Genomic DNA, 13,345 nt, shown 5'->3' on the forward strand with positions numbered 1-13,345 from the left:
AGAAGAGTATGAAGGGATGGACACTGGGAGGAGGTAACTATGGGGAGGAAGTGGGAGGGGAGCTGCTGCATTGTAAATTTTGGTCAATGACATAAGACAAAGTATATGTGAACTGCTGTATGAAAAGTGAATTTACTCTGTAAATCTTCACCCAAATCCTAATAAAAAAAAAAAATTAGGAGTCCCTGCATAGTGCATATAGTTAAACACTCAGCTAGTAGCTGAAAGGTTGGTGGTTCGAAACCCCAGTGTCACCATGGAAGATTATAGCTGAGAAAACTCTATGGGGCAGTTCTACTCTGCACACACAGATCCAGTTGTCATGAGTTGGAATTGACTGAACAACAAAAGCCATAAAATTAAATCGGACCGATTGTTCAAGAAAAGGACAACCATTTCTGATAGGAAGATGAAACATTCCCCCTGCTTTATTTGGAACAGGGGTAGAGGAATGGAAATGGAGAAAGAGCACACAATTGCACAAAATTTAGCAGAGGTGCCAGGAGAAGAATTCTTGGTGGAATAATGGGGAACAGGCATGCCAACCTCTGAGTTCTTAGGAAATAAAGCAAAGGTGTGATCTGGGGCAGGGGAAGATAGTTGTTCATAGAAATAGTACTCAGGACCTGCTGAACAGCACAGGTTGGGTGGGGTAATCACCTGATGTTGTTGCTGTTAGTTGCCATAGAGTCAACTGTGACTCATGGTAACCATAGTGGTGAAGAAAATACTTGGAATATTGGAGGAAAACTCATGAACAACCTGCAATAAGCAGATGACACAACACTGCTCGCTGAATGGGAAGAGGACTCGAAGTACTTACTGATGAAGATCAGAGGCTATAGCCTTCAGAATGGATTACACATCAACACAAAGAAAACAAAGGTCCTCACAACTGGAGCAATAAATAATAAATAAAATAAAAAGCAATAAACTAAGAAAAGATTGACATTGTCAAGGATTTCACTTTACGTGGACCACAATCAACGTTCACGGAAGTAGCAGTCAAGAAAGCAAGCGACATAGTGCATTGGGCAAATCTGCTATAAAAGACCTCCTTAAATACCTCTCTATAGTAAGCTTCAAACTAGTGTATCCAACATTTCCACTTAGATATCCCAGAGAACCTCAAACTGGAGATGTCCAAAACTGAACTCGTCTTCCGTTGTAATATAGATTCCAAGCGGTAATTTTTCAATGAATTCTATAGATTCTAGTACATTAAGAAAATGCACATGGTGAGTCATTTATTCACTTTGGCTTACTCATCTACAAGTGTATTTTCTATGTTTATAGGTTAATTAACAGAAAAGAGTTATAATTTAGCAATTGCATTATAACAGCAGCATGAAAAATAAATTTTATTTACAATTCAAGATAAACACAAGATAAAAGTATAACTAAAATCCTGAAAACTACCCTTAGGAGACTCTGCAAATTTTTCTCTCAAATTTAGAATGTTCTTAAAAAAATCTGTGAAGCCAGATGTTCTCATACATAAAAACAATTGTCAGTGTTAAAGCCATATGGGGTGTAAGAGTGAATTCTGCTGCAGCTGCAGCAACGCAGTCCTAAGCGCAGTTGATGTGTTTATTTTTCCTTCAGTAATGTTTAGAGCAGTGTTGCTCAAAGTGACGACCTGTTAGAAATACAAATTCTCAGGCACCACTCCAGACCTCAAAAACCCAAATCCACTGCCATGCAGTTGATTCTAACTCACAGCAACCCTTTAGGACAGAGTAGAACTGCCCCACAGGGTTCCTAGGGCTGTGAATCTTAACATCCCACAGAGCAGCTGGGGGGCTCAAACTGCCGACCTTTTGGTTAGCAGCCGAATGCTTTAACCACTATGCCACCAAAGCTCCTCCGCCCCACACCTACTGAATCAGAAGCTCTGGGCTTGAGGTCCAGCGGTCTGTGTTTTAACAAGCCTTCCAGCATTCTGATCCCCGCTCAAGTTCGAGAACCACGGTTAAGACTAATAGCATAAGTCTGGGCCAGTGAGGCCAGTGTAAGCATTTTCTTACCAGAGATTGCTGGCTCATAAAGCTTGTACTGTTTCTTCTAGTTCTTAATGTGTCAGCTTGGAACACCTGCGAGTTATCGCTAAGAAAAAAGAAAAAGAAAACATTTGTCATATAAAATCCTTTACAAATTTTTTTGAAAGAAATAAGATTTCAAATACTCAAACAGTAATGTCATTAATGTAAATGGCTTCTTTGTGGAGACAGCTGTGCAGAGATGTACACACACACACACACACACAAACACACAGGTTTCCCTGTAAGGGAAAGAATTCTCAAGAATGTTGCTTTACCTCTAATCGAGCTACTGAGAAGTATCATTTACTATGACCTTAGAAATACACCCCTTTCAGTGTAAACCTGTAGCTTATTTAAATTTATCCTCAGAGTTACAGTGTGCAAGCACCAATTCCCTCTCAGCTCCCAAATTTTCCCATGCTTCTAACAAGCATTCTGGCTGTACTTCTTCCAAGACAGATGTGTTCGTTCTTCTGGCAGTCCATGGGATATTTTATATTCTTCTCCAGCACCATAATTCAATTTCTACCGCTATAATTCAATTTCTACCGCTATAATCTCCCTTGTAGTTGTTTTTCTTTCCAGGCTCCTTGTCAAAACTTATTTCCAACCCTTTTTAGCTTTCTGCAGACTCCAGACTCTACAGCAGTCTCGCTGGCCTCCTTACCTCTGTCCTTTCCCGGGGTCACTGTCCTAACTCTCAAGTGACTCTCTGCTGAACTCAGTTACATGGTTACCATGGCATTCAAAGTCTGTGGTTCGACTTTGGGATTATGTGAACTAGTAGAATTTTAAAACAAAATCTAAGAACAAACATATGGTTGCTACCTTTTTCCTTTTGCCAAGTATTTGCCAAGTAAGGTCATTAAAAAAAAACAAAAAACCTCACCATCTACTAATACCATGGTTTCATTTATGAAATAATATTTGGTATTAAAGGGAAAGAAAAGTATGATTAACAATTTCATAATAAACTACAGTCCTGCTCAGGAAAAGACAATTGGCAACTACATAACAATGTACTTAAAGCATGCTATATTGAATTTTTTTTAACATTTTATAGGGCTTTAGGTGAAAGATTACACAGCCAATTAGTTTTCCATTCAGTAATTCATACATAAATTGTTCCATGACATTGGCTGCCATCCCCACAACGTGTCAGAACCCTCCTCGTTTCCACCCTGGGTTCCCCGTTTCCCTTCGTCTGGTTCCGTCTCTTCTATCCTGCCTTCACATCTTTGTTTTTGGACAAATGCAACTCATACAGTTGATTGTTGTAAAGAGCACATTCTTCATGGGCTATTGTTTATTTTATAGGCTCCTCTATTTGGTTTAAGGAACTCTGGTGGCGTAGTGCCTAAGGCATCTGAGTGCTAACCACACGGTTGGTGGTTCAAACCCACCAGCCACTCCACAGAAAGCAAGACTGGGCAATCTACTTCCATAAAGATTTACCTCCTCGGAAACCCAACGGGGGTCACCATGAGTCATAATCGACTCAATGGCAGTGGGTTTGGTGTTTTAATAATTATTTGGTTGAGAGGTGGCCTCTGGAAGTGGCTTTGGTTCCACATTAGAAGGGTGACTTAGGGTGACTGTCTTGGGGGTTCCTCCAGTCCCTATCAAACCAGTAAATCTGGTCTTCTTTTTATGACTCTAAATTTTGTTTTCATTTCCCTCTCATTTTATCTAAGACCTTCTACTGTGTCCCTGTTCGGAATGGTTGTATTTAACTATTTTTGAAAAATCGTGGATTGGTGAAAACTTCAGCTGGATAAGCACTGATCAGCCGACAAACATTTGGAGCCACTGGTCCAGGCAGCATCTACTTCTCAGCTCTCTGGGGCACACCTATGGGTGTCTGCCTCCACGCATGCTCTGTATACCTGAAGTGCTGACCCAGCGATCCTGCCCTCTTCCAGTCTGCATCCCATCAATTATTTAAGGCCCATTTCAAATGCCACTTTCTCCATACACCTTTGCCTTCTGGCACATAACAAGCAATCATGCTGGAACTTCTCACTGCTTTCTCTGAAATCCCCCAGCACTTTCTTTATCTCTTTGGGTACTTATCTTATTCCACCATCTATTCAAGTCCTTTGAGGATCTGTCTTCCTTATTAAATTAAAAGCTTCCTAAACCTTGAGAGACATCTTTATATCACGGTAGTTTGCATATACTGAGGGGATAGACGTACCGGCCCAATGTTGACTCCCTTTTCTAGCCAGTTTCCCTATTGAGACAATAATATATTCCATCAGTTACTTAAAAGGAAATTGGAGGAACACTAAAACCAAAAGGTTGTCGAGTCGATTCTGACTCATGGTGAGCCCGTGTGCCACACAGAATGCCTCCAGAGGACTTTTTTGGCTATGATCTTTACTAGAAGTAGATTGCCAGGTCTTTCTTCCATGGCATTACTAGGTGGGTTCAAACACCAACCTTTAGGTTAATACTCGAGTGGAAAGGAGGAACACTAATGAGTAATATATGTCCACTTTTTTTTGAGGGGAGAGGAGGTAAGTCTCAGGGCTGGCAATTATATTCTCCTATAATTTTTTTTCTGTCAATTTTAATTAGTAAGACTAACTGAAAGAAATAATTGAGGCAGGTTATGCTTCAACTGGGAGCTCTGGTTGGCATAGTGCCTAAGGCATTTGACTGTTAACCAGAAGGCTGGCAGTTCAAACCCACTAGCCACTCCTCAGAAGGAAGTTTGGCCAATCGACTTCCATAGAGACACACCTTGGAAATCCAAGGATGGGTCGCTATGAGTTGGAAACGACTCGACGGCAGTGAGTTTGGTTTGGGTTTGGAATGCTTCAACTGGTGTGAGTCATTCAATATGAATTCATACAACCCTGGGTGATACCTAGAACTGAGTTAAGTGCTACTTCCACCTTGCAAAAAATCAAGGTAATGTCACTGTTTAATCTACAATAGATTTATGTCAATTATATTCCTAAAGCAATCCGTCTTCATGGCCATTCTTCCAGGTTTTAAGAGTTCAATAAACCAAATAGTTGGTAAACTTTTACTTCAAAGGGCCGAAGAGTAAATATTTTAGGCTTGCTGGGCCATACAATCTCTGTCGCAACTACTCAACTCTGCCATCGCAGTGGAGAAGGAGCCATAGACAACAGTAAATAAACAAATGGGCAAAGCTATGTTCCAAAAGGAAGTTTCTGGGTGGTGTAAACAGTTAACAAGTTTGGCTGCTAACAGAAAGGTTGGAGGCTCGAGTTCAGGCAGAAGCACCTCAGAAGAAAGGCCTGGTGATCTACCTCCATAAAAAGCAGCTACTGAAAACTACATGGAACACAGTTCTACCCTGACACACATGGGGTCACTATGAGTTGGGGCTGATTCAACAGAAATCAGTTTTCTTATGGTCCAATAAAAATTTATTTATAAAACCAGGCAGCAGCTGACTGGGATCTTAAAAGCTTGCAAGCAGCCATCTAGATGCAACAATGGGTCTCCCCTCATCCAGAGCAAAGAAGAATGAAGGAAACCAAAGATTCATGGAAACAATTAGTCCTAGCGACTGGTATACCATGTGATCGGCACCCTATACGACTATGAGACCAGAAGAACTAGATGGTGCCCGGCTACCACTGTCAACCACTCGGAGGGGGATCTCTGTAGGAGATCCTGGATAGAGAGGGAAAAACAATATGGAACAAAATCAAAATCATTTTGAAAAAAAAAAAAAAAGGGGGAACAGGTTTGCTGGTCTGATAGAACCCGGTGGAACCACTGAGACTATGGCCCCTAGCTGCCCTTCAAGTCTGGAATTGAATTCATACCTGTGGCTTCCAGCCAAACAAAAGACAGGCATATGAGTTGTACATTTACATGAGGTAGATACACTCCTTGGAGAGAACAATCATGGCAGAAAGAAGGGCTGTAAATGCACAGGGAGACAGCTCAGGGGGAAGGAGTGCATGGAGGGATGGACACAAGGAAGAGGTAACTACTGGGAGGAAGTGGGAGGGGAGCTGTTGCATTGGGGTAAATTGGAGTCAATGTTATGAGACAAAGTGTATGTGAACTACTGTATGAAAGTGAATTTGCTCTGCAAACTTTCACCCAAATCACAATTAAAAAACAAACAAACAAACAAACAAACAAAACAGGCAGCAGGCTAGATTTGGCCAGCAAGTTGCAGTTTGTCCTCCAAAGAATTGAGACAGTAACATTTTAAATGCAGGCCAGGCTAGAGCTAGTTAAAGAGGGGAGCCATTGACAGAAATCTAGGAACTTAAGCTCCAATTCTTTGAATAAGGGTCAGAGAGAAGAAAGAAAACTACTACCTTTAAATATTCCTTGTTATTGATACCAGTAATAATGCCAGCCAGTGGTAGGGAGAAAGATGACAAAGAACTAAGAAGCACTTTTGACATTAGTATTTTTGTTAATATGAGATGTACACATAAAACCATGCAGGAACTTCTTAAAAACAGTAACACTTGTATTAAAGAGTGGACACTTAAGGAACAAAATCTGCAAAATGTTGGTATAAGAGAGAGCTTCTTTAAATGCAGAAAGCATCAAGCAAAATTGGAAAATTATTTGAAAGAGGTGCAAAAATATTTAGCCAACTGTTAACAGAATGCTTCACTGCCAGGTGTAGTTTCAAAGGAGGTAAAGCAACAAGTATTAGAGGTCCACATACAGGAAAGTGAGAAAAGTGAGCAGGGGACATATGCAACTAAAAAGGATTGAGGTGAAAATGAATTTAACTCAGTATATCTTAGCCTGACCCCAATTGGTGGTACAACAGCACAAACAATGCTACTTCTTTTTGAAGGACATGAGTTCCTAGACTTGGTCCACTGTAATTTCTTTAACTCCTACAAGACAAACAAAAATCCTCATCACTGGACCGATGAGCAACATCAAGATACATGGAGAAAAGATTGAAGTTGTCAAGGATTTAATTTTCCTTGGATCCACAATCAACGCCCATGGAAGCAGCAGTCAAGAAATCAAATGATGTATCGCATTGGACAAATATGCTACAAAAGACCTCTTTAAAATATTAAAAAGCAAAGATGTCACTTTGAGGACTACGGTGGCCTGACTCAAGCCATGGTATTTTCAATCACCTCACATGCATGTGAAAGCTGGACAATGAATAAGGAAGACTGGAGAAGAATTGATGCCTTTGAATATTATGATACTGGTGAAAAATACTGAATATATTATGGACTACCAGAGGAAGGAACAAATATGTCTTGGAAGAAGCAAAGCCAGAATGCTCCCTAGAAGAGAGAATGGTGAGACTTTGTCTGTCATACTTTGATCATGTTATCAGAAGGGACTAGTCCCTGCAGAAGGATATCATGCTCGGTAAAGTAGAGGGTCAATGAAAAGGGGAAGACCCTCAAAGAGATGGATTTACAAAGTTGCTTCAACAATGGGCTCAAGCATCACAATGGTTGTGAGGGTGGCACAGGACTGCGCAATGTTTGCTTATGTTGCTATGAGTCGAAACTGACTCAGTGGCACCTGACAATAACAACAGATAATATGCTACTACCCCACCACCACATTCCTTTCTGTACAAATTTTACTTCATGCATCAGAATCTTAAGCTACAGATTTAACACTGTAACTATGTTCTAATACTTATGATACAAAACCAAACCAAACTCACTGCCATTGAGTTGATTCCAACTCATAGTAACCCCCACTGGGTTTCTAACACTGTCAATCTTTATGGAAGTAGACTGCCTCATTTTCTTCCACAGAGCGGCTGGTGGGTTTGAACCACTGACCTTTTTGGTTAAGGGTCAAATGCCTTAACCAGAGCTCCACCAGAGCTCCTTGAAACATAGAATAACATCAAGTGCTTTGCGTAACAAAGCAACTTATGAATGGATAACATATCATGCCCTTGCTCCCAGGAGTGTGAGGATTGGCTAACTCGGCCTGGTTTACCCCCACCCTCCATAATGTTTACTACATTAAACAGATCCACGTGTTCCTTCAAGTATATGCCCTCCAACTATTTGCAACCTGTTTCTTCTTTTCATAATGCCTTCCAATAAAACCAACATGCTCCCCAACTGCTTTCTTCCAGTAGCAGAGTGGGTCCCGTAGCAATTCACCCATTCACAAAATCCTGACTTTATAAATGTTGTTTCTCCCCCTCTATTTTTGATCTCCCATTTTAATATGGTAATATATTATCTTTTGGTCAATCTAAGTTTGCTTTGCACGTTGTGACAATATATTCTCCCCTACTACAGATGCCAGGAAGTTGGATGAGTTTAATCAGACTGTTAATTATCAGGTGTTAATATAGTAGAAGGAACTAACTCAGGAGTCAGGAAACACAGGTTCCTAGCACTGGCTTTAGCACTATGTCACTTTGGAGGTTCACAGGCCTCAGTTTCTTCAGTGGTAAATAAAGAAGGTAGATCTGGTGTCTTAGGTCCCTCCTAAAAGTCTATGATGTTACAAATTACAACGATCAATTAGTATGATGGCAGCAAAAGCTGAGAAGCATATGCAGTGAATGCATATGTTTTTCAGATGTTTTTACAATATCTAGAAAACCTTACGATACAGGGATATGGGATCCAAGACCTCATTTTAAAACTTGATTTTAATAAATATTAAGCTTTAGTCACATCATCATCATCATTTAAGGTAGTGTTTCTAAAACTTTTTGTTGTTGTTATCATTATTGGCCCTCGAAGGAACCTTTTTAGACTTTTTTCTCCCAATCACCCACTCTCCATGAAATTTTAATATCACAGATATACTGAATATCTCTTTATGTGTATCTACGCTTTATGCACAAAAAGAGTAAGATTTTTGTGTCCCCCCCCTCCCCAAGACCAATTATCACCCCCATTAAGAATCTCATTTAGAAGTTTTCTTGTATACAACTATTTCTATCCCTCATGTGCTGGAGGTGAAGGTCAGAGGTAACAAAGCAGCTGAAAGAATGATAAAAGTTAGAGTCATCACTGAAGATCCGAAGGGGCAGGGGCTCCTCGGATCATTCAAAGGGGCGTGAGTAAGAGATGGGGTGAAGTTAGAAAAAGTCGTGCTCCATACTAATTGGTTGCTCTTTTCGGATCCAGGTGGACAGTCAGAAGAGAAAGTTCAGTTTCAGGTACGTGTCAAGCCCAGGGTGGGTGTGCGCTCTACCTCCAGCTAGCCTGCCCCACTCTCTATCCCCCGAAGGGTGGGATCTGGGATGGGAATTTTATCGGAAGTCACTTTCTCCAACTCTTCCCAGTCCTTCTCCCCCACTCCCTTGCCTCCCTTAGTATCTCAGCCTTGCTCACCCAAGACCACTGATTAAAGGCTCGCTGCTGGATCTTCTCAGGATGTTGCTGTCCGTGGTGGTCGAAGTCGGCAGCAGGTCCAGGTCCAGTTCCATTCTTTCCTGTTCCATGTCCGTAACGAGGAAAATGCTACTTCTTAGTTCGAAGTTCTCCAAGTTTTCAGATTCCCGTTCACATATGGGTAAGTTGGCTGGGTAGAGGGTGGGGAGAAGGTGTTGGGAGAGAAAAAGGGGAAAACGAAAAGAGAAAAGGAAGCTCTCAGACGCGTAGGGGTGCTCATCTTTGCAGCTCAGCATCCCTAACACCAGTGGGCACAAGGTGCGGCAAGACTGGCTCCGCACCTTCTACCCCCTAAAGCTCCGGGCTTCTACCGATGAAAAGGCCCTCACCTCTACGACCAGAATTCAAATGAGGGAAACTATTATTTCAGCCACTGCCGCGAATCCTCCTGCTTCATCTCGCTCAGCGCTGGCAATCCCAGACAAGCCTTTCCGGCCAAAACAAAAACTACAACCTGCCGCCTTTGAGAATAAATTAGGGCCCGCCCCTCTGCGCACGCGCCTTGTGTCCTGGCCGACGCATGGTTACTACGCAAGCAATTAGCGTCATAAAGGCGCCTCTGTGAGCCTCGGTTGAGGCTCGGTCAAGGTGTTACCTCATTTGCTCAAGCCTTCTCCTCCCAGTTCTTAGAGCCCGCGTACCTTGGTTATTCCTAAGCAGTTCATCTGCTACTTGAGCCCTGTTTTGGTTTCAACTATTCGTAAAGAAAGGGTGAGGGAGTGAGCTGTGTGGGAGCTCCGTCCTTTTTGCCCTTGTCCAATACGCATTCTACTGCTTATTTTACTTTTCAGACAGTTTAAGAGATTCTTGGCAGATGATAACGGTTAATAAAAATATATTAAGTGAATAGACAAAATCTCACACTCGACCATTACAGATACCTAATTTTTAAAAATCTATTAACACAAAAAAATAGGAATTATAAAACGAGAAATTAGACTCTTCTGGAAAAGAGGTAGTCATATGAAATGGATTGCTGTTTGTTGTTCTGTGTTGTGGAGTCGGACCCGACTCATAGCGATCCCTCCTTGGGTTTCCAAGGCAGTATCCTCGGAAGGAAGGTTGGGCAATCCTACTTCCGTAGTGATACTGCCTCGGAAACCCAAGGAGGGGTCGCTATGAGTCGGGGCCGACTCGATGGCACATAACAACAACAACAACAACAACTGGAAGTAGATTGTCCAAGCTTCCTTCTGAGGAGTGGCTGGTGAGTTTGAACCGCCAGCCTTCTGGTTAGCAGTGCAGTGCCTTAGGCACTATGCTACCGGAGCTCCTAACTATGAAATGGATATAAGATGGCAATTAGTTTTCAGCTATTACCAAAGAGGAAGAGTTTTATATATTTATTTTACTAAAGTGCAGCTACAGATCAGGAAACCACAATCTGTAAAGACAAAGACAGGATTCATAGTACTTAATTCACTGCAATCTACTTCTGTAGTGATACTGCCTGGGAAACCCAAGGAGGGGTCGCTATGAGTTGGGTCCGACTCGAAGGCACATAACAACAACAACAATTCACTGCCATGGAGTTGATTCTGACTAAGTGACACTAGAGGACAGAGTAAAATTGCCTACTGTCGCATAGGATTTCCAAGGCTATAATTTTTCCTGAAGGAGCTCTGGTGGCGCTGTGGTTAAAACGCTGGGCTGCTAACCATAAAGGGTTGTGCCGCTCTCTTGGGAGAAAGATGAGGTCGTCCGCTTCCATAAAGATTTACCCTACGAGGCAGTTTGACTCTGCCCCATAGGGTCCCTATGACTCGGAATGGACTTGACGGAATGGGTTTTGTTTTTGGTTTAATTTTTATGGAAGCAGACTGCCACATCCTTCTCCTACTGAGCGGCTGGTGGATTCAAAGCATTTTGGTTAGCAGCTGAGCACTTTAACCACTGAGACACCAGGGGTCCTTTCATGGTGCATACACAGGTTGGAATGCCAAAGGATGAAATGCTACAAAATCAGAATTCTGTATGCTACAATACCAAAACCAAACCAAACTCACGGCCATTGAGTCGATTCTGACTCATAGCGACCCCCACTGGGGTTCCAAGGCCGTAAATATTTACAGAAGTAGATCACCCCATCTTCCTTTTGTGGAGCAGATGGTGGGTTTGAACCACTCACTTACTGATTAGCAGCCAAATGCCTTATCCACTATACCACCAGAGCTCCTGTATGCTAACAATAGCAAACAATATTTAAAGAAATTATATTTACTTCTTCCTACTGTTAACCCACACATTATTATACCAACTTAGCTGTTTCCTGATAAGGTTTCCCTGGTCCATAGCAATGTTATGATCTTAGATTGCTAGTTTGCTTAGATCTTTACCTTGACTCTGTTATCCCTGCTTGGCCCAGTCTGCTGCCTTTTGTCCCAGACCTCTTGCTTATGAAGTGTGGCCCGCAGACATGTCATAATCAGCTCTTTATTGCACTAGTTGTCATGGCTACGTTGAAGCTACATTTTAGCCGTTAGTTAGTATAAGAGCAAGATAAACACAAGTTTAACCCATGCCCACAAACCACAGATGCCCCAAACCTCCCCAAAACACTTACTTTAAGGGTAAAAGGAATTGGGTCAGTCCAGAATTATGTGAATAAAACCTGCAAGTGATGGTCTTCTTATATAACCTTGAGTTCCTTCTCCTTATTAAGGTCCTGAGAATTAGGGTTTCTACTGACTTGTTTTACTCCTTAGAGTCAGGAACTATGAATGTGGTCAACAAAGAATTACTTAGTACTTCTGTGGACAATAGAATGTACTATATAACCTTTTGAGCAGATGGGGGTTGCTGAGACCTTGAGATAAAAAAGATACATGAACTGCTCAAAAACAGGCTGTTGTTTCTATTTAGCTGTGGGAAAATACAGGCAATTTAAAAGAAACTATCCAAAAGTGTTTTAAAAACCCTCATATTACAAGCAGACGACATAAACATGGAGGAATGAAATGATGATTGGATTTGGCAAATTTTATATGGGACAGATGAATTGACCAAAAAAAAAAAAAAAAAAAAAACCCAAAAGCTAAACCCACTGTTGTTAAGTCAATTCCACCTCACAGCGACCCAATGGGGCAGTTCTACTCTGTCCTATAGGGTCCCTAGGAGTTGACTCCACAACAGTGGGTTTGTTTTTTGGTTTTTGGGTCAATTCAGTTGTCCCATATAAAACTTGCCAAGTCCAATTGTCATTTCCTTCCTCCATGTTTTTAAAGCACTTTTGGATAGTTTGTTTTAAATTGCCTGTATTTTCCCACGGCTAGATTAGAAACAACAACCTCTGTTTTTGAGCAGTTCATGTATCTCTTTCTGTTTGTTGGACTCAAGTCACTGGTAAATCGTAATTCCCTATATCACTGAAGGTAATGGCAAACTAGCAAAATTAAATTTACACCTTTAAATTACAATAGAAACACAGGCTACATGTAGTAGTTACATTTACATAGTTTCATGAGGTTCAAGTAAAAATGTAGGAAGAAAACAATGGAATTCGAAGTAAAAATGTTTAAGAACTACGTGAAAATCCTGTTGATTTTAACGTTAAACTTTACCGTTACCGTGAGATAAACTTGCACACAGTTGGTTGGGTCTTGTACCCTGCCCATGGAGCCCTGACGGCACAGTGGTAAAAGCGCTTAGTTGTTAATCGAAAGGTCTGCGTTTCAACCTATCAGCCATTCCACAGGAGAAAGATGTGGCAGTCTGCTTCCGTAAAGACGACAGCCTTGGAAACCCTATAGGGCAGTTCTACTCAGTCCTATAGGGTCCTATGGGTCAGAATCGACTGGACAGCAGTGAGCTTGTTTGTTTTCTATTCTACCCCTCTATCCCCACTCTGGGAGCTCTGGTAGCATAGTGGCTAAGGCACTTGACTGCTAACCAGAAGGCTGGCGGTTCAAACCCACCAGCCACTCCTCGGAAGGAAGG

General features: G+C 41.6%; 1 protein-coding gene across 1 annotated transcript in view; it reads right to left on the reverse strand.

Moving 5' to 3' along the window:
- PABIR3 (PABIR family member 3) overlaps positions 1–9,459 on the reverse strand; it is a 32,668-nt gene extending 23,209 nt beyond the window's left edge. The window contains 2 exon segments of the mRNA XM_007950743.1: positions 2,028–2,106; positions 9,350–9,459. Coding sequence (XP_007948934.1) covers positions 2,028–2,106; positions 9,350–9,459 — 189 coding nt within the window.
- Positions 9,460–13,345: the final 3,886 nt, after the last annotated feature.

Source organism: Orycteropus afer, unplaced genomic scaffold (genome assembly GCF_000298275.1).
Source record: "Orycteropus afer afer isolate SDZICR_OR568_19922 unplaced genomic scaffold, OryAfe1.0 scaffold00287, whole genome shotgun sequence".
Lineage (NCBI taxonomy): Eukaryota > Metazoa > Chordata > Mammalia > Tubulidentata > Orycteropodidae > Orycteropus > Orycteropus afer.